At 29.7% G+C, this 26,676-nt stretch overlaps 5 protein-coding genes across 17 annotated transcripts in view; 1 reads left to right on the forward strand and 4 right to left on the reverse strand.

The window, feature by feature from the left end:
• Nucleotides 1–1,958: 1,958 nt before the first annotated feature.
• Nucleotides 1,959–4,780, reverse strand: LOC116430235 (bifunctional purine biosynthesis protein ATIC). The gene is made up of 7 exons (XM_031984070.2): nt 4,580–4,780; nt 4,182–4,385; nt 3,778–4,066; nt 3,213–3,704; nt 2,745–3,137; nt 2,398–2,662; nt 1,959–2,322 (listed from the first exon to the last, which is right to left on the reverse strand). The coding sequence occupies exons 1-7, from the start codon at nt 4,596–4,598 to the stop codon at nt 2,203–2,205; spliced, it is 1,782 nt and encodes a 593-aa protein (XP_031839930.1). The 5' UTR covers nt 4,599–4,780; the 3' UTR covers nt 1,959–2,202.
• Nucleotides 4,781–5,293: 513 nt separating this feature from the next.
• egl (Egl_like_exo domain-containing protein) lies at nt 5,294–11,235 on the reverse strand. Of its 4 annotated transcripts, none has more exons than XM_031984730.2 (8): nt 11,091–11,235; nt 10,318–10,461; nt 10,052–10,237; nt 8,453–9,956; nt 8,301–8,381; nt 7,961–8,205; nt 7,423–7,805; nt 5,294–7,338 (listed from the first exon to the last, which is right to left on the reverse strand). In XM_031984730.2, the coding sequence occupies exons 4-8, from the start codon at nt 9,863–9,865 to the stop codon at nt 6,977–6,979; spliced, it is 2,484 nt and encodes an 827-aa protein (XP_031840590.1). In that variant the 5' UTR covers nt 9,866–9,956; nt 10,052–10,237; nt 10,318–10,461; nt 11,091–11,235; the 3' UTR covers nt 5,294–6,976. The 4 variants fall into 4 exon arrangements, with proteins under 4 accessions (XP_031840590.1, XP_031840615.1, XP_031840606.1 ...); XM_031984755.2 differs by lacking the exon at nt 11,091–11,235 and adding an exon at nt 10,844–11,082; XM_031984746.2 differs by lacking the exon at nt 11,091–11,235 and adding an exon at nt 10,727–10,887.
• LOC116430481 (uncharacterized) lies at nt 10,457–15,476 on the forward strand. 3 transcript variants are annotated; one of them, XM_031984718.2, is made up of 5 exons: nt 10,457–10,516; nt 11,961–12,084; nt 12,219–14,407; nt 14,561–14,847; nt 14,926–15,476. In XM_031984718.2, the coding sequence occupies exons 2-5, from the start codon at nt 12,010–12,012 to the stop codon at nt 15,093–15,095; spliced, it is 2,721 nt and encodes a 906-aa protein (XP_031840578.1). In that variant the 5' UTR covers nt 10,457–10,516; nt 11,961–12,009; the 3' UTR covers nt 15,096–15,476. The 3 variants fall into 3 exon arrangements, with proteins under 3 accessions (XP_031840578.1, XP_031840568.1, XP_031840559.1); XM_031984708.2 differs by lacking the exon at nt 10,457–10,516 and adding an exon at nt 11,231–11,369; XM_031984699.2 differs by lacking the exon at nt 10,457–10,516 and adding an exon at nt 11,319–11,449.
• Nucleotides 15,477–15,591: 115 nt separating this feature from the next.
• Unc50 (Unc50 RNA binding protein) lies at nt 15,592–17,573 on the reverse strand. 2 transcript variants are annotated; one of them, XM_031984134.2, is made up of 7 exons: nt 17,142–17,573; nt 16,961–17,060; nt 16,740–16,891; nt 16,475–16,661; nt 16,273–16,406; nt 16,043–16,144; nt 15,592–15,958 (listed from the first exon to the last, which is right to left on the reverse strand). In XM_031984134.2, exons 2-7 carry the CDS (start codon nt 17,050–17,052, stop codon nt 15,822–15,824), a joined length of 804 nt encoding a protein of 267 aa, XP_031839994.1. In that variant the 5' UTR covers nt 17,053–17,060; nt 17,142–17,573; the 3' UTR covers nt 15,592–15,821. The 2 variants fall into 2 exon arrangements, with proteins under 2 accessions (XP_031839994.1, XP_031839985.1); XM_031984125.2 differs by having other exon boundaries at nt 17,212–17,572.
• Nucleotides 17,574–24,000: 6,427 nt separating this feature from the next.
• Larp4B (La-related protein 4B) overlaps nt 24,001–26,676 on the reverse strand; it is a 14,311-nt gene continuing 11,635 nt past the window's right edge. For all 7 annotated transcript variants that reach the window (XM_031984414.2, XM_031984394.2, XM_031984404.2 and 4 more), the window contains one exon: nt 24,001–26,676. This exon is cut by the window's right edge. The gene's annotated coding sequence lies outside the window, so the exon portion shown is untranslated.

The following is a 26,676-nucleotide window of genomic DNA, read 5'->3' on the forward strand; positions in this document are numbered from 1 at the left end:
CATACTCTGTGTGGCTTTAGTATCGTCACATTTACCAGCGCCATTAGTCCGTATCATTGTCAATATTTCTTTCGTATTCTTCAAATTTCCATGTTCACATCGTACAAAAATCTTCTACAGCCTGTAATTCATCGAAACCAAAGGAAATGGAACTTTATTAAATCTTAGTTGTGTCGTATTTATCTGTCTATTCATAATTAACACTAAATTTACGGAACGAGCCAATTCGACTCATATTGAATTTTATAAACATTATTTGGTAAATGTTTCTGTTGATTTTGATTGATTCAATTATGCAATTATAGTTCGTAATAATACATGTTTAAACATTTGATTTTCTAGATCTAAGTTGTCGAATCAATCTTTCTGGCAACAATAGAATAAACTGTACAATAAATATCCGTAAATCTAATGTTAAACAACGCCAGAAAGAAAACCTTCCTGCTACTGTAATATTCCACACAGTTGTAATAGGAAAACCACGTATGTTGCGCATGTTTCTACCCTTGAATCGGGCCTCGGTCATTAGAAACCAAAATTTATCCTTCTTTTCGCGCAATATCGTCATTCGTCGTGGTTAGATTATTGTAAAAGCAAACAGTAAATGAAACCTCGAGCTCGATGGGGTTGTGTCCAAAATAGAATAGTGCAACTGCACGAATTGTTCGGGCAAATCGAGGAGCACACGAGCAAAGGGTGAAGAATTGAGCGATCGACGCCGCGTAATATTCATGTCGCATCAAACATACAACAGTCACGTGTCGTAGATGGTAGGTTGGACCATCTAGACCACATTTTAATCGACTGCTGCCCGATTAATGTTTTCCGGTGGTTACGAGTGTCGTGAGATAATTCACGGTACGTTAGTTCACCCCCAAGCTTTTCGACGCTCGTTCTCACCCTTTACGCGTGCCACGTGACTTCGGCGCGTATTCGACTAGATAGCTAGAGGAGCATGGGGGTGGTTTTCGTCACCTCGATCCGAGAAAAGACTTCTCAATGGATTTTAACCCTTTGCACTCGGAAGCTTTTCACTAGAAACATTCAACACTTTCCGATGAGACATAGACGACACTATTTGAAACGAACTAATGAGAAAATATACGTAAATTAAAAAACAAAGCTATTTTATATAAATATTTCACATATCGATGCATTATACGAAACTTAATATCATATATAACACTTTGTAATTTTTTTTTATATCAAATCATATGGTGACTGAGAGTCATCTCTCGAGTGCAAAGGGTTAATTCTTCTTTATGGGTTACGTTTTCAAGCAAATCAATATGCTCGGAAGCTGTATTACATAGGAATTGTATCAAATAAGGGGATGGTTTAAAATCAGCTTAGAAACTGTGAAACTATGTAACATAAAAGTGGATATTACATTATTTTGTGTACATTCACGAATGAAGGTGCCTAAAATCAGCAGGATAAATATTTGTGGCTATTGGGGTTAAATTTTATTTGGCACCATGTGAATGAGATTTTATAACAGTGACTTAACATATATTTGGGATTGCTTTTGAATGTTTGTAAATTATTTCTGTTCAGTTTAAAGTCATTTAGAAAAAGAACACGAGATGGAAACGCAAACAGGACAAGGGAAGCAATTGATAATCTACAGTTTGTTGGTACATAGAGAAATCCTACTGTGTTTACCGATGGAAATAGTGAACACTGCATTATCGATTTTTCAAATTTTCAGTGCATAAAATCATTGACGAGAGATAAGTTAGATTGAACAAGCAATGTAAATTTATCGACAAAAGACAGGATAAATCTTATAGGACTTTGTGTAGAATAATCTAAAATATCGATCGTATAGAAAAAGCAGACGTTTTGATATCCATTCTACGATTTAAACGCACCGCACTACATTCAAAATAAAATGTATTTAATGTAAAAATTCATTGAAATATACGTATGCTTTAAAAGTTCCTCGGTACATCCACTTCTATTAGTTATATTTATGTATTTATTTATTTGCATTTAATACAGAAACATAGAACATATTGTACAAAAATATGTTTTACAAAATTGTATCAACTTCATTGATATAATTATGCTGTTTATTTGTGTATCAGCTATTTTCCATAATGTACAACTTCCATTATGCAATATATGACACTGGGTAATCAGCACTTTGAGATAAGGATTCAACAAATATTATTTGTTCAGTAATGTATTATGATTTAATCAGTGGTGGAACAGTCTTAAATTAGTGTGTACTAATGCAATCTTGTGTTCATCACAAGCTTTTATTACTGCTTCATCGTTTGTAGAACCAGATGGACTTGCAATGTATTTTACACCACTCTACAATTAAAAAATATTAGATTGAGTCTTCTAAAAATAAAGATAAATTATACAATAAACATATAAATTATATACCAATCTTGCTCTATCTACGTTGTCTCTGAATGGGAAGAAAGCATCACTACTCAAAGCAACATTATCTGCCTTTTTGACCCATTCTAATCTATCATTTTCAGAAAGTTTCTCTGGTACTTTTTCATACATAGCTACCCAAACAGATTCATCCATATCTTTTCCAACAGATCCATTTACATAATTATCAATAGCATTTGAAATTTCTGCTCTTTTTACCCCTTTCTTAAACTTCATATTAGTAACTTTAGGGTGCTGACGTAGCCACCTGAAGAATGTATAATTAATATAATTTAATATAATAATCACAAAATGAAGATATATTAATTGGGAAAATTTGAATAACGCACCAGTTGTCAGCTTTGTCACCAGCGAGCCTTGTACAATGAATCCTAGATTGTTGTCCTGCACCAATTCCAATTACTTGTCCATCTTTAGCATAACACACTGAGTTACTTTGTGTATATTTTACGGCAATAGTAGCTACGATTAAATCTCTCATAGCAGAATCAGAAAGAGCTGTTAAATTTTTAGTTACTACATTGGTGAATGTTTCTTTATTGACAACTGCGTCGTTACGCTTTTGTTCCATAGTTAAACCAAACAAAACTTTCCTTTCTGTTGAAGATGGCACATAAGTAGGATCAATTTGAAGAATACAATAAGCACCATTCTTCTTTTTTTTAAGAATTTTTAATGCACTCTCTGAATAACCCGGTGCAATAATTCCATCAGAAACTTCTCTAAAATTTTATATATTATGTAGTCTTAAGTATAACTTATTACTTTTTATTTAACAATACCACATTTTATATTACCTTGATATAATCTTAGCTGTGACTTCATCACAGGGATCGGATAATGCTATAAAATCTCCAAAACTGGACATTCTGTCTGCTCCTCTTGCACGAGCATAAGCAGTAGCTAAAGATGTTAATTGATCTAATAAATCATCCACTTGACATAATTTCGCTTGTATCATATCTAATGGTACACCAACTGCTGCACCAGCAGGACTAACATGTTTAAAAGAAGTTGCAGCTGGTAAATTCAAAGCTGTGCTTAATTCCTTTACTAATTGATAACCGTTTAATCCATCACAAAGGTTAATGAAACCTGGAGAACCATTTAATACAGTTAAAGGCAATTTGTCCAATGTAGTATAAATTTGTGCTGGTTTTTGATGTGGGTTCATTCCGTATCGTAATGTGAGTTGAGAAACACCACCACTATATTGTTTACGAAAATAGTCTGAAATAGCATTGTCATATTCTGCTGTATGTGTAAATGCTTTTAGAGCCAACACTTGTCTAAAAACAATAAACATTATTATAATTATGTCTGAAAAGGTGAAAATATGCATCATTATAACATTTAAAGTACCTAGTTTTCAGAGAAGTATCTTTATTGTCTGATGATTCCATCTCTTTTCTTACATTCTCGTAGTCACTAGGATCACAAATTACAGTTACTCTATTATGATTCTTAGCTGCAGCTCTTAATAATGTTACTCCACCAATATCAATATTTTCTACTGCATCTTCAATTGTGACATTGGGCTTTGAAATTGTATTTACAAATGGATATAAATTACATACAACAAGTTTAATGAGCTCATAGTTTTGTTTATGAAGGTCTTCTTGATCAGATTCTGTGAGCCTGGCTAATATGCCTACAATATTATAAAATACATTATGTGATATTTGTAATATAAATGAAAATCAATTTTTTACTAATACAATAAATTAATTTATTATTGTTACTATAAATTTTTGTTTTAAACTTACCTCCATGTATAGCAGGATGAAGAGTTTTTACTCTGCCATCAAGCATCTCAGGTGCTCCAGTAACAGCTGAAACATCTTTTACAGGAATGCTAACATCTCTCAAATACTTTGCAGTACCACCCGATGCAACTAAGGTTAAACCTAACTCATGTAATTTTTTAGCAAACGGCAAGAGGCCTGTTTTATCAGACACACTTAAAAGGGCTGGAAGTGTAATGGATAACACAAAATAAATTACGTGTATTATAACACAGAATATTAAACATATATAAAGAAAGCATTAAAAATTGAACACGAGGTTGAACATGTTAATATATCGTCAAAAATCAAAATCTTTATTTCCTATAATTCTATACAATTATTATAAATATTATATAATTATTATAAATATTACTCACCTAAGTTTCCTGCAGACATTGTGCGATTAAAAAAGATACTAATGTTCTGAAACTTGAAGAAATTCCTTCAGCATTAAATCTGTACCGGTCGTTACGATCCCAGCTCTAAGTCGCTACAAAAGAGATCCAACAAGTGTTCAATCCTGAAGTAATATACCCTCATTATAGTTCGCACACTACTACATACACGTGATTTTTACACATCTATAGATTCAAAATATCTTGCAACTCGCGGGGGTCTTACAGGTCAAATGTTATCGTTCAAAAGCAAGATAAAATGTTTTGCAGTGAATTGTAAACAGTAAGATATAAACAATATATTTCATACAGTTAAATTAAAAAATTACTAATGTATTTTCATTACTGTTTTTTATATTGAGAAGAAAGTAATTTATTTACTTAAAACAGTTATTAATCGAGATAATTTTCCAAATTTTCCGTTTGATAAGATTATTACAGCATTAACATTTATCTATTGCTTGTATACTAATTGTCACATAGCTTTTAAAAGTATACGTATATGTAGTATTTGAAATTCAATACTATTGCTTTACATTGGAAGAAGCTTCTTTTATGTATTAATTACTACTTTCAGCAATTTTAATTTTTTTTTAAATAAAGGATAGGACATAGGAATATGATGAAATATAAAAACAAATCTTATACAATAAAATCAACATATTTCACAAAATGTTTATTATACACAACTTCTAAAAAGTTTTCTTCAATGCAATAAATTAGTCACTGTTAATAACAACATTCTCTACTATTGCTGATAAAATAGTTTTTGTCATTTTTAAAATTAATACATACTTTCAATTAAAATGACTTAAATGCATTAGTATAAATTAGGCACTTTACTCTAATTTTTACCATTAACATTGTATTGGTCAGTGTTATTTTTAAAAAGAAACTAACTGAAAACATTATACCAGTGTGTATGGTAATAAATATAGAATAAGATCAACAGACTTATTTTTCTTAAGAAAAACATATACTGTAGGTTACTGAACAAAATGTATCATTTACAATTGTTTCATAATAATGATACATTTTAATGTGTACTATATTTGTAACCTGTTATCAAATTTCTATTGATTTCTATTTATTAAAAACGATTTATTAAAAAAAGAAGAAAAACATTGTAAAAGGATTATTAAAATAATTACTACCTACATGTTTCGAGAATAAAATTTTCATTGATCCATATCCTATAACTTCCTCGAACAAGCACTTTTATAGGTAACAATTTTTAGATATTTTCATACATAATGGAGAAAAAAATATAACATTTCAAAGCAATATTTAAAATACAAAAATGTTACCAATGTACGGATACAAATTTAAATGAATGTACTATAATTGTTAAAAGTATTGCATTAAAAACAACTGCATTTTAATATAATTGCACATATTGATTGAAGTACATTATATAATTGATCTATTGGAAAGGTATTTGTAAAACATATATGTGTGTTTTACAACCAAACGCTTATTTCCAGGTCAAAAATTAAAATGAACAAACAATAATAACACATAGTATATGTATATATAGTCATCCCTGAAATTAATTCCTCTAATAAAAAACAGTTTCCTAATTTTATTTCTTGTTAAAAAGAATAAAAGATCTGTACAAATTTTCTTACTAATTCAATAATTACTTATAATATCGAGACTTGGCACAAATATGACTGCACAATAATTACACAAAATGTGTAAAATTTATTCTGTTTGCTCAAATTTTTATGTAAAAAATACCCATAAAAAATATATTCGTATATTGTTTTGTCAAGTAAAACAGTGATTTTAATGCAGCACTTTCTAAAAAGAAATCAAATTTTATTACAAGTAATACCATCATTTTAAATTGATATAAATTTCATTAAAAATCAGTAAAATCTATGCTTTTAAATAACATCAAAATATTTCAGTAGTTACACTGTTTTACAGAGGATTAACATTAACACTTTAATCCTGAGTAGTAACATGAACTACACAAAGAAATTCATTTCACGAATATCCTCATTTGCAAATGAATATTATTTTGTAATTGCATATTTCTAAGAATTTCGATTAATTCTTTCTTATACTCTTGCAAAGAAAGGTAATCTACTTAAAAAAAAAAGAAAAATAACATTTTACAATACTGTTGTGTCGTAAAGAAACAATATTTTTCCTAAATTCTGATTTCTATAGCATCAGATTTGGAAAAATCAATCAATATCAAGAATTAAAATTTCATTAATTGATTGTAATTATATGTTACAATTTTGTCAAATTACGTAAAATAGATTAGTTTTTAAATACTCCTTGTATTTCTCATCACTTGTTCTTTTCATTTAAAAAATTGTAGTAATGGCAACTTCGTTCCTACTACTTGCACAGCTGCTATGTTATCTACTTTTTTGGCGAATTCATTACATCCATATGTTCTTTTTCTTCCTCAGTGAGAAATATTTTGGTAATTACTATATCACCTGTACTATATGTTTGGCAAGCCACGCTATTTCCGATATTATGATCCGTTCGTGGACTCTTGGTTTTGTCTCGACATGAACATGCACATTTCGATGATGACGCGTCTACGTTGCTTGAAGAAAATTGATCAGTCACAGAACCAGTCACCGCTGAAAGAATAGCTTCCAGCTTTTCAATTTTTTCAAATCTGTCCATCCGTTCGTCAGAAAGTATTTCATCCATCATCTGCATTGATTCCGTAAGGCTGGGAGTATCAGTGTTTCTTGGTGACAATATACCACCTATAAAAATAGATAAATATTAATATTACAATGCTTTCTATTTTGTGTAATGTCGAAGGGTTATTTATTGCAAGAAATATGTACCAGAATGTGAATTTTCGGAAGTATAACTTTCCATGCTATGATATTCATCGTCAACTTTATCCTCGTCGTCGTCATCGCTACTATCTCCTTTATCTTGACCCATGTTTTCAAGTTTCTCTAATTTCCTTGCAACTTTGTAACTGCCTTTTAACTTCTCTTTTTCATCCTCGGTAAGATCTAAGTAACGTAAAAGGCGTATTTCACGATTACTTAATACAATATTTTTAGTTGTTGCTTCTTCCATCCTCTTTTTTAAATCTGCGACTTCCGTTTCCACTTTACGTTGCTTTTTACGTGCCTTCACGTCTACGGGTTTAATGTACATTTGTATCTGCTCTTCGCACAATTCAGAAAACAGAACTTGTACTTCTGGTTTTATGAGTCTGATGAAGAAAAATCGTTTTGATCAGTAATAAATATTTCACTTACACATTGAAATAAACCCAATTATCAACACGTAATTGAAACAGATTTAAATTTATTAAAATAAATACGATAAGAAAATACATTGTAAATATTGCACACGTGAAAATCGTACTTAGCCATAGAAACGTATATTTGTGGGACCAGGCTCAAAACATCACTGCTAGCATGAATGAGCATGTCTCGTGTTAACGGGCGTCGGCACCAATATCTTTGATTACAACGATACATGCTTTTTAACTGTTCCTTTAATGGATTAGATGGAGCACCATAATGATCACATAATGTATTTAGGTTAACATTTTTTACTTTATATACAGGTTTACCAGTTTCTTGAAATTGAAGTACAGCATGCGCTGCCTAGAAATGAATATATGAATTATTCTTTCAGTAAAAGATAATTTTATTATTTTGTAATGACGATATATGAAACATATTTAATGAAAAAGAAATACCTGTGTGTCGAACACATTATTTAACATAATGTTGAATTGTCTGTATAGATTGACACTATCATTTCTACAATCATGAATTACCTAAAATACAATATGCAATACGTAAAATGTACGTTTTAAACAGGAAAACCAAAGAAGTGGAGATTCCTTACTTTGATAACATTTGGGTGTTCTAAAAGTTTTTGAAGTCCTCCAGCTTGAATAATATTAGGACATGTAAATAAGTCAAATATGTATGATTGTCCAGACATAGTACCAATTTGTATAAGTGTTAATTGTCCTTTGACACCTAAATTAATGCCTTCACAATCCATTGATACAACAATTTTACCATCAGGTGGAGGCTTACGAGGATTTATTATATCTTCAATGATTTGAAGACTTTCTCTTGGATTTACAATTACTCTAGTCTGTTGCAGTACTTTCAATTTCCATGCATCTCCCATTTGTGCAACTTGTAAACTACGATCCTTCTCTGTATTATCTGCCAAAGTCTTCATCACAAGTGTATTTATTCTTTGCTTTAAAGTTTGCTGTTGCAAACTAACCGGTGGAGAACTGTTATTGCTTTCATTTATTTGAGAATAAGAATTATTAGCTTGCACAGAGTTAGTCTGAGTCACTGGATTAGGACTAATAGATTCTGAATTAGTTGTTGACTGTAACGATTGAGTACTGTTCAACTGTATAGCTTGATGTGCATTTATTTGACTTGAAATACTATTTTGATTTCGCACAGAATTAGTGTGTTTTGTTTTTGTTTTCCCTTCTATTACAGAAGACTTTGGTCTTCCAATTAATGTTACCAAATTGCTTTGAACATGAAATGCATCGGGAAACATTTTCACAAATGTACATAAATCTTGAGCTGTCTTAAATATTGAAGTCCAATTTTCATAAGAAAATTTTTCGTTAACTATATTGAACATTTGATCTACAAGAATTGGACCCTTTTGTTCAATACATTCACAAAGAAAATCCAATAATTTTGCAGTAACATCTGGATCAATAGGTATATCAGGCTCTATTTTCATTGCAGGCTCTGCTTTCATACCTTCATACTGCTTTAACATTACATTATCTTCAGTAACTACAAAAGCATCAGGATACTTTGAAAGAAAGTCTCTAAATTCTTTATAATGTTGGCCAGAGATATGTCTAACTTCTGGAGAAGCCTGAGATCTATGTCCCAAAAGACTTTTAATTGGTACCTCTGTACCAACTCCATATTGCATTAATTTATTCGTAAAATATTCTACAGCCTCTCGTGCGTAATCACGTTTACTGCTTAATTTACATCCGTTTTCTTCTTCGGTAATTTGTTGGAAAGTATTTACAGATACATAATCACCATTAATAAGGAAAAGCATTGGATATTGAGCTAAAAATTTTTTAAGACCACTTTGGGATCCCCCTGCTATTTGACGCATTTCTTTTGTGAATCCCTTAGCTCCAAACTGGCAGCTTAAATCATGCAACGTACGTGGTCCACCCTTATCCATGAGAAGTTCAAAGAAAAATAAGAGTGTCATATTTCGTACAGTCTCATATTCTAAACTATCCATCTTTCTACTTTATCCTTTACTTTCAGTACATGTACATGTATATATATATTTTTTTATTTACAATCCCTGAAGAATAATGTCATGATACATCCTAAAGGAAAATATTACAAATATTACCATTTACAGATTCTGATTACTATTAATAAATATATTTTAAAGAAGTTATTTTCTTTAACATGCACTTACCATTATTTTAATCATCAAATACTAAGAATAGAAGCATAAAAATAAATTATTGCCATCATTCAACATATACGCTTATAAGCATCTCGTTGCTCATGCTTTTATGGAAAACAGACACTTGTTTTAAGAATGATTAAATTCCAATCAATAAAGACTTGCACAGCCACCATAACAGAGGAAAAGCTAGATCTGCAAAAGATTGAAAATACTAAATTAATTTTTACATTCTTACTCCATGTTCTTTTAGTTATAGGGAAAAAAATAAAAACCTTATGAACTCTATGCTTCATTTAAATAGAGTTCCTTTCTTATTAATATTGTACACTTTGTAGAAAACAGGAGCATTATAAGATCTTTCTTCTCCTCCTTTGTAGAATACTTAGGTTAACGAAAATTAAAAATAATGACATAACCTAAAAAGGCGAAATAATATTATCACATACATGTACTAATTATTAATCGATACTGGTAAGTAACAACAACTGTTTATCATAAAACAATTTTTAAAAAAATGTTGTATGCTAATAAAATTTTAGCGAACTAAAATTACTGTCTGAAATAACTGCTGGATGTAAACGGGAAAAATATTGCTATGTGTGTGTACACATACATATGCAATACTACCGAATATTTATAAATTCATACTTTAGTATTACAAATTCATAAATGAAGTCTTACTTAACGTTTTGCTAAAGTATCATAATACATATCGTATGCAAGACATATGTCTATAAATTAATTCACTATGTTACGGACATTGTTAAATAATTTGACATTGAGCAGCACGGAAATTACCTATGGCAAATAAGATTCTAATTAACAATGCATATTAGATAAAGATTTAAGGATTGACGATATCCGAATTCTGAGATATCGCAGGTCAAACAACTCTGACATAGATTTAAAATACCACGCCAACAACGCTAATGAACTCGATATATATCCATACAGTAGATATATGTTAAGCGTTCTTTAACTTATTTTTTTCTAAAAAGGCAATGAAATTTAATTACGGCATTTTATTAAAAACTTGCTTATATACCTGGCCTAATAATATGTAGTGAAATTTTAGTCATCCGCCAATGTGGTACACTGTGCAATATATCATTCTATACATACTGAACATGCATATCCAATTAATTCTCACCTGGTAAAACAGACACAAGAGGGAGTATTAAAAGAGGAAAATTGTTTTCTCAAAAAGATAACGATTACAGCAGTTGACCTTCATTTATATTATGAATACATTTAAAAACAATGTATCAGTAAGAATTTGTTATTTGCATTTTAGAATCACAAAATGATCAATAAATAAAATAAAGTAATTATTCACTACTTATATAGGCATCCAAATTTAAAAGAATACATAAAAATACGAATGTAACGTGTCCATATTAAAATGTATGTGACTTTAATACAAAAATAGATATGTGTACATCTATATATATGTTATATATTATATAATATAATATAATGAAAAATACATTTTAAATAATATAAAAACGATGGCGTGCATAGGAAATTAAAATACGTGTCATATATTCTGATAGTTGAAAGTATTAAATTGTAACATTATTGAAAAAAATTGTTATCATAATATTCTAAGAAAGTTTATACTTTCTTATGAAAGTATTTAATTCTATATATCTGTTACATACATTTGTTTGAGATTTAGAGATTTTGAAAATAATCATTGTTTACTAGAATTATTTCTTTAAGTTGGCTATACTTATATTTCGAATTATTTGTCAATTAATTTGTTTGAAATTACTTTTTGTAAAACGTGAGTGTGACGAATACAAGTTACTGTAACAAACAATATTAAAAGTTTAACAATAGAAAATAAATTTATAAAATTTCTACATTGATGAAATATTGATTCGAATTGAAAATGACATTAAATGTTGAATAGATTACAGCAATTTCATACTGAATAAGTGGTCTTTAATTTCGATAAAAATATGTATCAAACTTGTAATAATGATGAGGATGAATTTGAACCAAGAACTACTCCGAAACCTGCTTCTAAGTTTGATGTAAGTTTTTTTACGAAAAATCTGATTTTTATGTTTTATATACTGTGAAATAGTTTGTGAAATACTGACAAAATGTCTATGTTTTTTGAGTATTTATTAGATTTAAGTAAGGTAATTTAGATGCTTTATTTTAGTGCTATACACTACCATCGGTTCCTGAAGTTTCTTTAATATTTGATAAACCATTAAGTTGCAAAACTGTGGATTATAATAGTTCTGGTTCACCGTATGTAGAACCTAAAACTTTAAAATATAAAAATAATGTCTCATCTCCTTTGAATGTGAATGGATCTTACGCAGCATGGAAAGAACAAAATTATTCACAAAAACCACCAACTTCTAAAATAAATGATGGGGTAACTCCTTCAAAAATACAATATTGTCAAAGTTATGCGACAGAACCTTATACCTCAGAAAATGTATTACAAAAATCAAATGAAAGGATCGGTACTTTAAGGAACGAGTTTTATAATAGTCCAAGATCTACAGAGAAACAAATATATAGAAAAAGTCCTGAAAATCTGCATAAACATAATTATGAAGTATATGAGGATAATTCGGCGCAAGTTGAAAAGAAACATAATATTAAAACTCAATGTACTAATACAATAAAACACATGAAGTCTGTATCAAATGTACCGCATGTTGTTAGGGCATATGTAAATAATTGCGATACAAATGAAAAAGAATATTCTCCATTGCTATATGAAAAAAGATCAGTTAATTTTGAGCATCACAATAGTCCATTCATTGATTCAAGCAATGAAGCAACTGTACAAAATTTTCCCATTAATTCGAATAGTTTAAAAAGAACTGAATTTCCGTTACCACAATATCTAGGCCAACAATATCCTTATTTTAATACAAATACATATTCATTTCCGCAGCATCATCCTTGCCCCCCTCATAGTAATGAGAGTCAAGAAACAGTTAAAAATTTATTGCAAATCATAAATAGCCAGAATGAACAAATAAAATCCTTACAAACGCAAGTAGATAGATTACTAAAAATACAGGAAGAAAGTTTAAGAGAAAAGAAAACTTGTTCTTGTTCATTTCAAATACAACAAAATGGTCAATCGATTAAAAATAACGATAATACACTAGATTCCACTAGTTGTATTAGAGTTCCACAAAACTCAAGACAACATCCATATCAGTATGAGTCATCTAAAAATAAAGAAATAAGTAGATGTAACGATAATGAAAATGTAAATCAAACTGAATTGATATTAAAAGAAACACAATCAAGACAAGCTTTTATGGAACAAAAAGTTTCTATTGGTGTAATGACAAGTTTTGAATTTACTGTTCAGAATAGTCCTTTCCCTGTAGATATTGAGGACTATGAAAGAAACGAGAAACAACAAGAAAAAAGTAATTTAAAATTATGTAATAACGTTGGTGTACATGACACTGGTGTTGCACACGAACCGTTAAGAAGATATAAAAATTCTTTTAATAGAATACCTAGTGGACAATTAGAAAATATAGTTGAAGATTCTGAGAGTTATATGTCATCTAGTCAACAACAAAGTAGTAATTTAAATGCAAGTATTTCTCTAAAAGATTTGGATAAACAGGCTTATATGGATGTTCGGAGAGAAATAGATGTTCGTAGATCAGAATCCCCTAAATTTTGTAAAGCTGCAGCTACAAAAATAAATCAGATAGAAAATACACAGAAACGTTTGGAAAGAAATGACGAGGAAGAAACAAAAAATTATGAAATTTCAAAAACACCAACATTACAAAGGAATATTTTAGAATACAATACTTTAGAAAATAAAAATCATAGAACGAATGTTCCTCCTAGTACAGGACAACATACTAAGGTACAAATGCAGAATGATAACGATTGTATACGAACAAACAATTCTATAAACAGATCATCTAGTTATAATAAGAATTATCAAAAAGAAGGACAGGTTCTTCCCAAGCATGGCAGTTGCATCGAAGATAGTCTGATCTTAAATGGTGGTGATTTGAAAATAAACGAAAGGCCGCCTACTCCAGAACCTAGTATTCATGTTGAAATGCAAGAGTATTCCAGCGACGATGATAGCGAAAAGATTAAACGTAGTTCTAAAGTAGGCTGGACTTTCTACAATAATGTTCTTGGACAAGTAAATCAATTGTTACAGAATTCCTCTGTAATAGACGATCAGCAACAAGATCCAAGAAAAGTAAACCAAAATGAACGAGATGAGACTGAGAATAGGGCATTAGATAATGTAAAAGTTGCTACATTAGAACAACTTAAAAAACTTGGAATTAGTTTAAGCGAAAACCCAGAACATAAGGAATCAAACAACAGTAATAAGTACGTTTTTACTAAAATGTATGAAAAATAGTTTCAATTATTTTTCTTTAATTTATCTTACAATTAAATAATATTTTAACTTAATAATATTACATTCGTTTTGAATAACTGAGTTTATTATGTGTATGATAAATTTTATAATTTGTTTGAAAGGATGGCATTTGATTCATCGTTCTATCCACGTTGCGATTACCAAGCAAATATGACACAAGCCACAAGTGCTGTAAATGAAACAAATACAAGTATGCATATGAAGGCATTGGCTTTGAAATATTTAACTGATGAACAACTTTCTGAATTAGCCATACAAAGACAAGGTTCTGCATCTGTAAAACATCTTATGCTTAGTAACGTACAAGGTACAAACATGTCCTTTGCTACAATGCGTTATCTAGAAAGATATCAGCTACTTCCGGGAAAGAATAATGTTCAGACAGAAGGTAAAATTTTTTGAAACATTCAAATTGTTTTGATAATAGTATAAGTTAAAACGCTAACTTCTGTTTTTATTCCCGCAGATATTAATAAAACACAGATGGAAGTACCTCCAAAAGTAGATCTGAGATTAGCAAATACAAAAAATAGTCCTGCATTAAAACGTTTTCCTTTCACTCAGACACCGAGAACGACTTGTCCTAGTAAGATTTTGGATATTTCAACTTTAAAGCAACAGCCTAAACTCTTATAAAAATTGATAATATTGATATATTAAATTAAAATTTTTTAAATTTTGTAATATTTCAACTCTTAAGCCATCTTTTTCTATTTTATATTATTTTATGTTTATCATGCACAATATATTCATCAATCACTACTGTAATCGACCAAAGGTAGTAAGAACAAATTAATAATTCAATAAGATATTTTCACTATATATTTTACAATATTTATATAATATTTTAATAGTAAACAGAAATTGTTTCAGTAATCGAGTATTTTAAGAACTATTTAACAATGTAAAAACATTATATACAAAATTGATACAAATAATTTATATAATAGTGTGTGTTATTGTTTTATACTTAATGATCCTGTATATTGTTAGAATAATTATATTTTTTATGATTAATAATGCGAAGAAAATACTTTATGTTCCTATCAAATTGAAAATTGTATATTTAAAAAATTAGTACATAAATACATAGAGACTTACTATTATGTTTAGTTACGATCTGTTTATTTTAAAAAAATTATTAAACACAATGTATATTTTTTAAAAACCTGAATTCTTAACGAAAAAAATAAACTTTTTTATTACAAAAAAAAAGATAGTAAGTTCTTAAAAGATAACAGAGTTTAGTTTTGTACATGAAATAGTGGAAATTTGCCATATTTTTGTCCACCAAAAAATGCATTAAGATGTAATTTAAGTATAATATAAAATAAAATTTATTAATAAAATAACAAACTTTATTTAGACAACTCGATAATGATAGAATTCCATAACTAAATGACTAATATTAATACCTGCACATAATGTCATAATGTATATCAATAATGTTATTGGTAATGCAGACAATATCACATGTGGATTATGAAGTATTTCAATGCCTAAAAAAAATTATATAAATTATAAAATACAATATCAGTATCATTTGAGGTAAAATATATGTCTCATACAAAAGTTTCACTTACTAGTATATCCCAAAAAGGTAATGTAAATATAGTAACCAACGGCTATTAACCAAATTGTGTTCCCAAAAAATCGTGATGAAAATGTGTCGTAATTTATAAGTCCTACAGACAAATAAGAATTTATGTAATTAAATTAAAAAAAATTACTAATTATAAATTAATACAATGTTAATGAATAATTTACAAATGCTTATACCAAAGTATACAATGAAGAGAAGAAAAAATCTTACCATTGTATAAAAATAGTTGTACAATGTGAAGTATTACTAAAGGTGGAAAAAATGCATTTAAATGAACATCAAATGCATAACCCCATTCTACATCCTGAGCTTTATCGATTCTCAAATAACGATTTGTTATAAACCTGTAAATCATTATATTATATTATATATTACATATATAATAACATTTTAATATTATAATCAATTTTACCAAAATGTTGTAGCTACTATTAAACCAGCTAAAAGATAATCGACGAATATCATATAAAATAGTAGCTTTATAAATTGAAGAAATCCTAATCCCAAAACTATCGTAAAACCAATAGAAGATATACACAGACAACACATTAGTAGTACCAAAAAGGCAGGATCATCTCTTGCGAATTGTGACTTTGTTTCTAAAAACAAAATGAAATATTAATCTCAATGTTATTCACATTAATACCATTACAAAAATTACAATCAGAATAACATACGTTTTCTACTTTGAAAATTTCTATATACTTTCTGCGGTGATACAAACAAAAAAATCATTTGCCACAAAGCAAACTCAAAATCCATTTGTTCAAATTTTAATAATTTCCTCAAGTACTTGTAACATTTTGTTGCAGCTCCCATACAATCTTGCCTGTAATATATATATATGTTTTTTTGAAAGGACTATACAAATTTTATGAATAAACATTTAAGGTAATACCTGTAAGTTACTGGCATTGGCAAATTTGAGCCCATTTCGCTTGGACCAGGTGAATTACATCTACTTACTGGTGGTGATGTGGAGTATTTCATTTTAGGACCTGTTTAAAAACAACAACTTAACAAATAAGAAACGAGTTTCTTTCTACACTTCAAACATTATTTAAGAAGAAAGGAATTACAGTAACAAACAGAAATTTTGCTACAGTATATACGTATGTTTAAAAGTTTTTAATTATAATGTTTATATACCAATTTTTTTCTCTCACGATTATTAATAACATTTATTGATTTTCTTCGTTAATTATAACAGATTAGTTTTGATACTGTCAAATAGAAGTATCATTTACTATTGTTGGTTATGTTTATGTACTTATTGATTATCGGACCATGAAAATTACAATTTACAATAACGTTTCTCGACCTTTATTTGGATAAAAGTAATAAATAATTATTTATAATGACAACATCGATAGAAGAGTGTATAAAGCATCATTCAGAGCTTTAGAAATGGAAATCACTGAAATCGCGATGGCCATTGGCTCCATTCCATTGAATCGAGTTCAACCATACGTATGCATTATATTCTATTCCAACACTAATGATCGCACATTTATTTTATCATGAATTATATTGTAAAAAATATTACATAAGATTAAAATTTAATAACAAAATGAATATTTTTTCTTAAAATTCAATTTAAAATGATAGAAACTTATATTTAATTTTTTAATTTTATTAATAAATTTGAAGTATTCTAAATCAATCTGATGTTCTTAAAATACAGATGTCTTGTTCAATTAATATCTGTTATTTATGTATGTTTTGAATCTTATTAGTCATTATACAATAACAACGTTTATTCGTCCTGAACTTCACGTTACAAGCAACATTGTTTTCCATATTTCATTGTCTTCTTTATTTACAATCAGTACATAGATTCACAAGGAAAATGTGAATAAAGTAAACATACAGTATAATATAATATATAAAATATAAAAGGAAAATATAAATTTCCTTTATTTCATTTACTATCTCTATGTGTTAATCTTACGTGTCTAATAAAAACGACATTATTATTATTCTTATTATGTATTTAACTTTTTATTCGTATTTTATTTCATTGTAATTAAATGTCAATTATAAAGTGAAGTAAATAATAAAAATAAATTAATCAGAAATAATCTAAACACTCTGTATTCCAGTATATTTCCCAATTCTATTTTTTAAATTAGAACGATACTAAAATAGTAAAATCCGGTATTATATCTCGCATAATTATGAAATTTTTCAATTTACCGGTTCACTAAATCATTAGTAATCGGATCAATTGATTCAAATTAATAAAAACTCTATCGTTCGCTTATATCTATTCAAAATATAATACACTTGTTTATTTATTTATGTATTTATTTATTCATTCATTCATCGTGTATTTATATTATGTACAAAGTAGTTTCTAACCACATAATGGACGCAACAAACGAACCTGTTATGTACAAATATATGATTACAGATTACATCGAAAATGTTCACACAGGAGACATAAAAGTATGTGTGTAGTTGTATTACGACTTATATACTGTACCACAAATTAATATGTATAGCTAATACATACAGCTTTGTGTCTGTATTCTCTCATAATTTATGAGTATAACTCCCCCCCCCCCTCTCTCTCTCTCTGTGTGTGTGTGTGTGTGTGTGTGTGTGTGTGTGTGTGTGTGTGTGTGTGTGCATGTAAATGTGTGTTTGTTATTTTTATAATTTTCTTTAATCGCTTATCATTTTTACGTATTTCCTATACATGTGTATATGTATGTATGTGTATATACATACTCCTAGGCATAGTACTGTATAATAGACCAGTCATCTCTGAGCGGAATTGCAAATACATATATTCGTTACGCTTGCTATTGTTTACAGATGACTTCGTTTTGAATTTTAAAGAGCATAAATCGCTGTGCCGCCCTCGAAACAACAATTTCCGAAGTTGTCAGAACATTTAACACGTTGACCGCTACGGTGGTCACAAATGACCCGAACGTCCAAATTGTTCGAAGACAATTACAAGAAGAAGATTGATGTCGAATCAAAATATTTAGTTACATAGGTAGCTATTGGAAGTTGATGCAATTGTTTTAACGTTTCGTTTGTAAAAAATAAAAAAAGAGTTTTTCAAATATTTTGATCGATTTAAGCTATTATATAATTTCCATTGGTTGCTGCTACCCTCCCCCATCTTTCTATACGTTTATTTATTTCATCATTGTAAAAGTGTTGTCTCTTCAAAGAGAAATGAATCCAGTGATATTTTCAGTTTCTCCGAAATAAAAAAATTGTTGCACCAACCCAATAAATAATAGTGTAGCTGATGGGTTACGATGCCAAATCATTAATAATTAATTCCAACATCATTTACCTTAGTTATGAAACGACGAGTAATGTTATACGAAACGCTGAACATTCTCGTCGCGGTCAAAGTGTTAACTGCGTTTACGAAATTTCCATTCCTATCAGTTGCATAATGTAAATCGATATTACGTACTCTAGATTAATAAAAAGTAGGAAATTTCTGTATAATTAGAAATTAAATATTCTTCTGTTGCATTCTAACGATATTGAATTGCTGTGCTTGTAGCGATCCTCTTTGGGAAAGGTGTTAGTCTTTTGTTCATAAATAGAAGAATTTAAACGAAATTAAATTCTATGCTTTCCGATCAAATATGTTTTATTTGCATTATAAAAATACCTAGTGTATCCGAGTTGTCTAAGAACTGTTGAACATTTTGTAACGGATAAAAGATATAAAGGAATTGGTTCTACGAAAGTATCTTCGTTTGGGCATTGCATGGAATAGTTTTACGGTGGATGAAGTATTAAAAGAAATTGGAAGGTCAATTGATTTTTTTTATATAGTTGACGAAGTATTTTCATTCATCGGGAGATTATACGTTAATTCTATCCAATTTGAATCGTTCTTGACTTCATAATCTTCAATGTTCCTGCTGTGGACAAAAGTAAATAGTTTCTGTGATCACTCAGTTTTTAAACGGTTCAACCACCCCTTGCACTCTGAAAGTTTTTCACTAAAAACACTCATCCTTTTGTTGTCATGTTCATCCATGATGCAGAACTTAATATTAAACATCAAACTTTACTTAATTTTGCTATATCGAATCAAGTGTCGGCTGAGAGGCGCGTCTGGAGTGCAAAGGATTGAAAGAACGGATTATTGTAGTTCTTCAATGTACACATCAAAGGCAATATGAAACCTCAATAGTGCAACTATTGAAATTTCAGTTGATTTGCAATTCAGTCTGTGTATCGGTGAACTATTTCTCTAGTAATTCCTCAGAGAAGCATCTGTTAACTTCTCAATACTTCTGGTGTTAAAAAAGAGAAAACTGGTCGACCTCGGAATTTCACGTTGCACCTACATAAAGAACATATGTTCTAAGCAATGTCCAAACGGTATATCTTTCGCAAGAAATTCTTTTACACTTTCGACCCTCTACGCATGATTTCGATTATAAATTATTTCGTTTATAAATATCTCGGTCATGGTGTCTTTTCCCTTCGTTTTTTTTTGTTCCAAAGCTTCAAGCCATCGCTATGCTTGTTAAAATCCAACATTTCCTACCTAGAATTTCATTTGCATCCCCAGGAGCTACGTCAAGTATCCGTATACCTTAAATATCTCGGTAAAAGGACTGGCCTATATATACAGTAAAATCATTGTATCAATACTGACATTTATAAAAATATGCGTGTATCTTTGAAAATGATCCACCCCGAAATCAAGCATGCTAATTCTGAATCATCGTGTTATCGTATTCACAGTTTGGAGATGACTTGATGTCTAGCAGAACAGCATAGAGGCAACAGGTGTTTCTTCTATACTTATAGTTTTATAGTTTCCATTGGTTACGTGTAACCGTATTAACGAATGGCAAATCAATTACAAAAATATCAGGAATTAGAATATAAAACTGTCAGAACATGTTCTAGGTGAGAAAATGAATAACTGCCCGATCAGCCCCATCGACCTAGCCACCAAGCGATCTCCTAGCAGTATATACGTAGACACGTTTAATTCGGATGTTGGTTCACCGTTGCCCACCTTTGCGCGTGGAAACGGTGAGTCAACAACCGGTCAAGTTTATTGTTTCAAGTATCGTCTGGCTCGACTGATAGTAGATGGTAGTACAACCCTCTCCTTTCTAATGGATTATTTTTCAAATGGTGTTAGAACGTTTCGCGGGAACTGGAAGATATCGGTAGATACAAAAGCATTCATTGATCTTTACATACATAGAAATACATATGTTAAAAGGCACTGAACGTACAACGACTTCGTCATTCGCTATGTAACTCATGTGTATCGCGTTACAGATTTTACAGAAGCAACGTTGTAATCCGCGAGAGCGATTTCCCGTCTCAATTTGGGATTCATGACATGCACGACGCAGGTTCTCAGTAGTATTTATTCGGAAATTCGATTGCACTCTTCACCCCCCCGTTTTTTTCTTTTTCTTTTTTTATCTTTTCAATAACGATCGACCTCGAAGTGAACACTTCGAGGGGAAAAGTGACGCGGAGAAAAGGTAGGTACGAGTGTCAAAAGGAAATCAGTGAAATTATATAAAAGATTGAACTTGTTTTCGCAAGCAATAACAGGAACGTTGTAAATCGTTTTCCTTGGACCCAAATATAGACATTGGTTTCATAACGATGGGAATATATAGCGAATATGACATTCTTTGCTGATTATCCGTGTCGTGCGCGACACATGCTATGCAAATTTATCTGTTTTATTGTTCAGAGGTATTGCATATGTATACTCGTTACTTGAACTTGTACAAACTTCGTGATCGTAACTGGCAGAGTTATTTGTTTTCTTCTTGTTTCTTTTTTTAAACTAAAGTTAGTCGTTATTAGATATTCAACAGTAACTATTGATTACAGGTAAACAATAACATTCGGTTACTCAAGAGATAAGAATCGCTCGACTGACTTAATCTGGATCGTGTCGATACAATCCTGGTTTTAACATCGTGACGCTATTACGATATTACTTGTTGCAGTAATTACCTCGTATTTTTCGCACGAGGATAATAATATACATTTGTTACAAATCGATGTTATATTATATAAACTGTAACATAAGACATCGCGTGAAACTGCATGTATGACACATCGTCAGATAATAATGTAATATTCTTATATGAGGGAACATGTTCTTCTTTTCTCTCTCTCTCTCTCTCTTTCTCTCCCTGCCTCTCTCTCTCTCTTTCTTTCTCTCTTTCTCTCTCTCTCTCTCTCTCTCTCTCTCTCTCTCTCTCTCTCTCTCTCTCTCTCTCTCTCTCTCTCTCTCTTTCTCTCTTTCTCTCTTTCATAACGCAGTAGCTTAATTGTTCAGAAAACGTATTAGATATTTACAATGTGTAGTAGTCAGGAACGTATTAGAATTACAATTCTTTCACGTTATTTTTAGAAACATTTAGTTTCGACATTGTAGTCCAGTGCCCACTACTATAAATTAATCTTATTTACAAATTGTAATTTTCCATCGAACGTACACATGGCGACGTGATGTGGTAGACGGTGTTGCAAACGAGACACACGAGAAAACGCAGATCGATCAGGAATAAAAATTGAATCAGGAATGTTTGTTCGTTAAATTATTTTATAAATATACGTAACAATATGTATTGGTCGCTTTTGTCTGTTAACGTTCAATTTTGTACATAAATGCTTAAAGTGAGAAAATGTTCAATCAACTGTACTGTTCTCCAACTTATGTTTGGTCATAATCCTTTCTACATTCGTATGAAAGAGTGGTCAATGTAATTACGAGAATGAAAAATTTGTATACTAGTTTGTTAACGTTGAAAGAAACGTATCGTTTGAAAATAATAAATTTTCAAAAACGTTTACCATTCTATTGGAAGCTACTTTACGCATTTGATTTAAAGTTGTAGTTACAGAGTTCAAGACAGATTTTCATAAATAATTCTTTTTTTTGCGCCAATTTAAATTGTGTCCGTGAAATTCAACATATTTCGATCGAATTAAAAGTCCGATGAATAATTTAAATACGATTGACGAATGCCCAATAAAGTGTCAAGTGTTTCTATCTATTTCTCTAATTAAGCATTTACTTTAATATGATTTCTTGATTTATTTTTCAATTAATTTGAAAAGAATTAAAGAGAAATTTATCGTAAATCGGTAGCACGGAAACGGATATTCTAAAATATCATTGAGTTATGCGTTGAAATTTTCTATTAATACTTCTTTAAAAACTATGAGAAAAATAACAACGCATCATTAATTTCACTTATTACGCATCGACTTGAACTAAGTAATAATTCCGTAATACAAGACGAAGAAGGAAGACAGAAAAATACATTATAATTTCGATATTATATCTCACAAAATCATATTAATTCTTCAAGATTTGATCTATATCTACTGTTAAGAATGAGTAATAAAGCATTAACGAATCTTCGAAATTGATCAAATTGACTAGAAAGTAAGTAACGTCATGGCGAGATAATTGTAATGCTCGTAAACGATTTGATCGATAAATGGGGACTTGTAATATAGATATATAATTGATAAAGATATGAAACAAATCGATTTGATTCCTCGTAACACATGGGCTTTCGTGTTGCGTGTTTTATATTAAAATAAATTGTTCGTCGTTCATGAAAATAGAATGAAAAGGTTGCATAATTTGAATTGAATCTGCACCTTGTGTAAAGATACTGTCAGTCCCTTGTATTAAAGATATTGGCAGTTTCTTTATGTCCTGAATAAAAGTTACATGTAGGGATGTATTTTATCCCGTATCTATGCGGATTCATTAATTGTCACTACATTTACGAGAATACGTCAGTTTTCTCTATAATTTATTCACAATGCTAGGCCATGTTCCATCTAAACTGTATCTGTACAATTTCTTTTTAACGAACGGAAATGTACATGTCGTTAACAATAATATGAGATTAAAAGTTCTAAAAGTAAAAGCAAAACCAATAACAGTAATTAATGTTTAATTTTGAAATTTGTCACTTTACATAGTAATAAACAAACGTCGTAGATCATATTATAATACACAAGTTCTCATAGTAGTTAAAAAATCAGACTTTCTAGGCCTGCAGCCTATGAAACGGAGTACATTATACATTGTATTTCTGTTGGACTTCAATCTAATCACAGTTTATTCTGATGAATGAGTTAACGTAAGTTTATCAGCCACGACTTTGTGACACGATTATCAAAACAGAACGGAGTCCTAATACCTTTTCCATACATTCCAATCACAATTTTAACCCAGTATACCACCCTTACCCTGGACCACTGAAACTATCTTCCGTTTCGCATAAAATAATTATATATCTTAAATAAACCACATTGTGCAGTGTAAAGCTTCTTTACTGTCCTGTCTCTTTTCATGTTTAAAGATGCTCGTTTTACACTTTATAACGTAAATGTTACACATACTTTCACTAGTTATCAGAATCAATTAAGGCTTCTTTCTGATGAGACTAAGATCGTTAAGATCCAAGGTATTGGCGTGTCTGTTTCTCACTCTGTATCGTACAGGTATATGATATACCAACAGTTTAACGTTTCTTACATTAAGTTCCATACATTTAGTAGAGACAATGTATAGAGAGGAATCAACTTTCAAATTTTTTACATGTAATTTGTAGCGATAATTAAAACAAATATTCAAAGCATACACATAATTAGCTATACATAATTTATGGGGTAACGCATAAAGTAAGACAAATCACTTTAACATTGTTTACGTTTTCTAAAATTCTATAATCGAGAAGTATTAATGCTTATCCAATTCTTTTTTAGTACATACGTATTTTTGTATTTATATGAATCTTTTTATCGGTAAATTCTGACGAATGTGCATTACATACATGAACTGAAAATTAGTCGATAAATTACTGTATCGTTTAATTACAAAGTATTTCTAGGTTTGACTACTTTTCTAGTATTAAGAATGCACATACAATGAAAAGATGCACATTACTTTGGGTAAAAATACTGTGCACATATCTTGTAATTTGTAACAAATTCTATTTTTCTTTGCGTAATAAAAAAAAACAAAAATTTAATTATTAAGAAATTATAAATTAATTTCTCTGAAAATAGAAAGTACGAATTGAAAAAAAGTGAGAAAATTTAGACAAATTTGTAGACACAAATATAAAATTAACATCATTTTAATTTCAAATTTTCATTAGATTTAATATTGATTTTATTATTTAAATATTATATTTCCCTGAATGTGTCTTACCAATAAAATGAGTTTCTCTTTTTGCTTATGTTTTTAAACATGTACTTTTGAAACATGCGTAAATATACGTACGCGTAAACTCTTCGATTAAAATGCCGCGTACAAATTAAGAAAAGAACAAAAAAAAAAAGAATGACAAATATACGTTACGTAAATATCAATTGTATTAAAAAACATTTGATATTTTGAACGTGTGAATTTACCAATGAAAAGATAAATTTATGTGTAGATATTAAATACATCGTACTTGTTTCTCGATGTATTTAACTGTGTTACACCAGATTTTTAAAGATATCGAGATACAATAAATGTAAGTTGTGCTACAAGAATGAGCCTAAAGCAAAGTGTTTACAGCACCACAATTTAAACTGAAATAATATCTTAATGCATTTACAGCTGATAATAAATTTTTCATTATATCCAACATTGCGGCTAATCGTTTCAGATATAAAAAAAATTAAAAGGCAGTATCATAAATGTAAAGTATAATTATACACGTTGGTAATCGTTTTATAGTTCAGGAGATTGGTTTTCTTTTTTCTTTTTAAATATCCATTATTTCGATTTCTGCACGCATATCAGTAACAAATATATCATATGCGTTCTTTGCTATAATGTATAGGTACATGTAATTGTATAACATCTAAAGCCAAGCTCCTGTAATATACACAACATTTTGAGGCACTTAAATGTGTGCTCAAAGACCATACACTTTTGACAACTCTTATATTACTTGCCAAAGCATAATTCTAAATTGTATGTTATTTCATGTAACAGTATTATTAAAAAGAAAAGTCAGTGCCGTAAATAGGTGCCTAAACATAGTAACAATGTATCTTTTTTTTCCCCTTTTTAATATGAACACAAAATTAAAATCTACATAGATCTCACTTCCAGAATATCAATAACAATAAATAAGTGCATTGTTATTTCTGATTCGCTTAGAATAAAAATTTTAAAACTTCTAGTAGATACTAGAATGTACTTGAGGCAACATGGAATGTTATATTTTCCGAGTATTACTAGTCGTGTTATATAAATTTCTTCTGTTATATCCTTCTCTGTATTGTGTGCATCGTACCATGTCTCTTAGTATCTACCGATAATTTCATGTACAAATATATCGATTTTATCCTTTTGTTTTACAATACAATGATTATGATATAACCACAGCATAATTAATATATCTTTTAATACTGTCTATAAATTTTACAAAGAATGCACTCGCTAATAAAATACACTACTAAAAGTATCAGTTACTGCATATGTGTGAAATTTAATAAAGAAAATATAACAAACACATCTTCTTTCTAGTTTGCTTTACTGTGTTAATGAACATTTTAAAATCTCTGTAATGTACAAATATCTTCGCCTTGCACGATCAACTGTTATTA

Source organism: Nomia melanderi, chromosome 3 (genome assembly GCF_051020985.1).
Source record: "Nomia melanderi isolate GNS246 chromosome 3, iyNomMela1, whole genome shotgun sequence".
NCBI lineage: Eukaryota > Metazoa > Arthropoda > Insecta > Hymenoptera > Halictidae > Nomia > Nomia melanderi.

Excerpts from the sequence above, each read along its gene's own strand:
- LOC116430235 (XM_031984070.2), bottom strand. Across the intron at positions 3,138-3,212 it reads ACAGCTAAGATTATATCAAG|AGAAGTTTCTGATGGAATTA; the intron begins GTAATATAAAAT and ends ATAAAATTTTAG. Across the intron at positions 2,323-2,397 it reads ACGTAGATAGAGCAAGATTG|AGTGGTGTAAAATACATTGC; the intron begins GTATATAATTTA and ends TTTTAATTGTAG.
- egl (XM_031984730.2), bottom strand. The coding sequence starts at position 9,865 with ATGGATAGTTTAGAATATGAGACTGTACGAAATATGACACTCTTATTT. Across the intron at positions 8,382-8,452 it reads AACACCCAAATGTTATCAAA|GTAATTCATGATTGTAGAAA; the intron begins GTAAGGAATCTC and ends ATTGTATTTTAG. Across the intron at positions 7,339-7,422 it reads TTCCGAAAATTCACATTCTG|GTGGTATATTGTCACCAAGA; the intron begins GTACATATTTCT and ends CTATTTTTATAG.
- LOC116430481 (XM_031984718.2), top strand. The coding sequence starts at position 12,010 with ATGTATCAAACTTGTAATAATGATGAGGATGAATTTGAACCAAGAACT. Across the intron at positions 14,408-14,560 it reads GAATCAAACAACAGTAATAA|GATGGCATTTGATTCATCGT; the intron begins GTACGTTTTTAC and ends TTTGTTTGAAAG. Across the intron at positions 14,848-14,925 it reads GAATAATGTTCAGACAGAAG|ATATTAATAAAACACAGATG; the intron begins GTAAAATTTTTT and ends TTATTCCCGCAG.
- Unc50 (XM_031984134.2), bottom strand. The coding sequence starts at position 17,052 with ATGAAATACTCCACATCACCACCAGTAAGTAGATGTAATTCACCTGGT. Across the intron at positions 16,145-16,272 it reads ACAACTATTTTTATACAATG|GACTTATAAATTACGACACA; the intron begins GTAAGATTTTTT and ends ATTTGTCTGTAG. Across the intron at positions 15,959-16,042 it reads TACCTTTTTGGGATATACTA|GCATTGAAATACTTCATAAT; the intron begins GTAAGTGAAACT and ends AATTTTTTTTAG.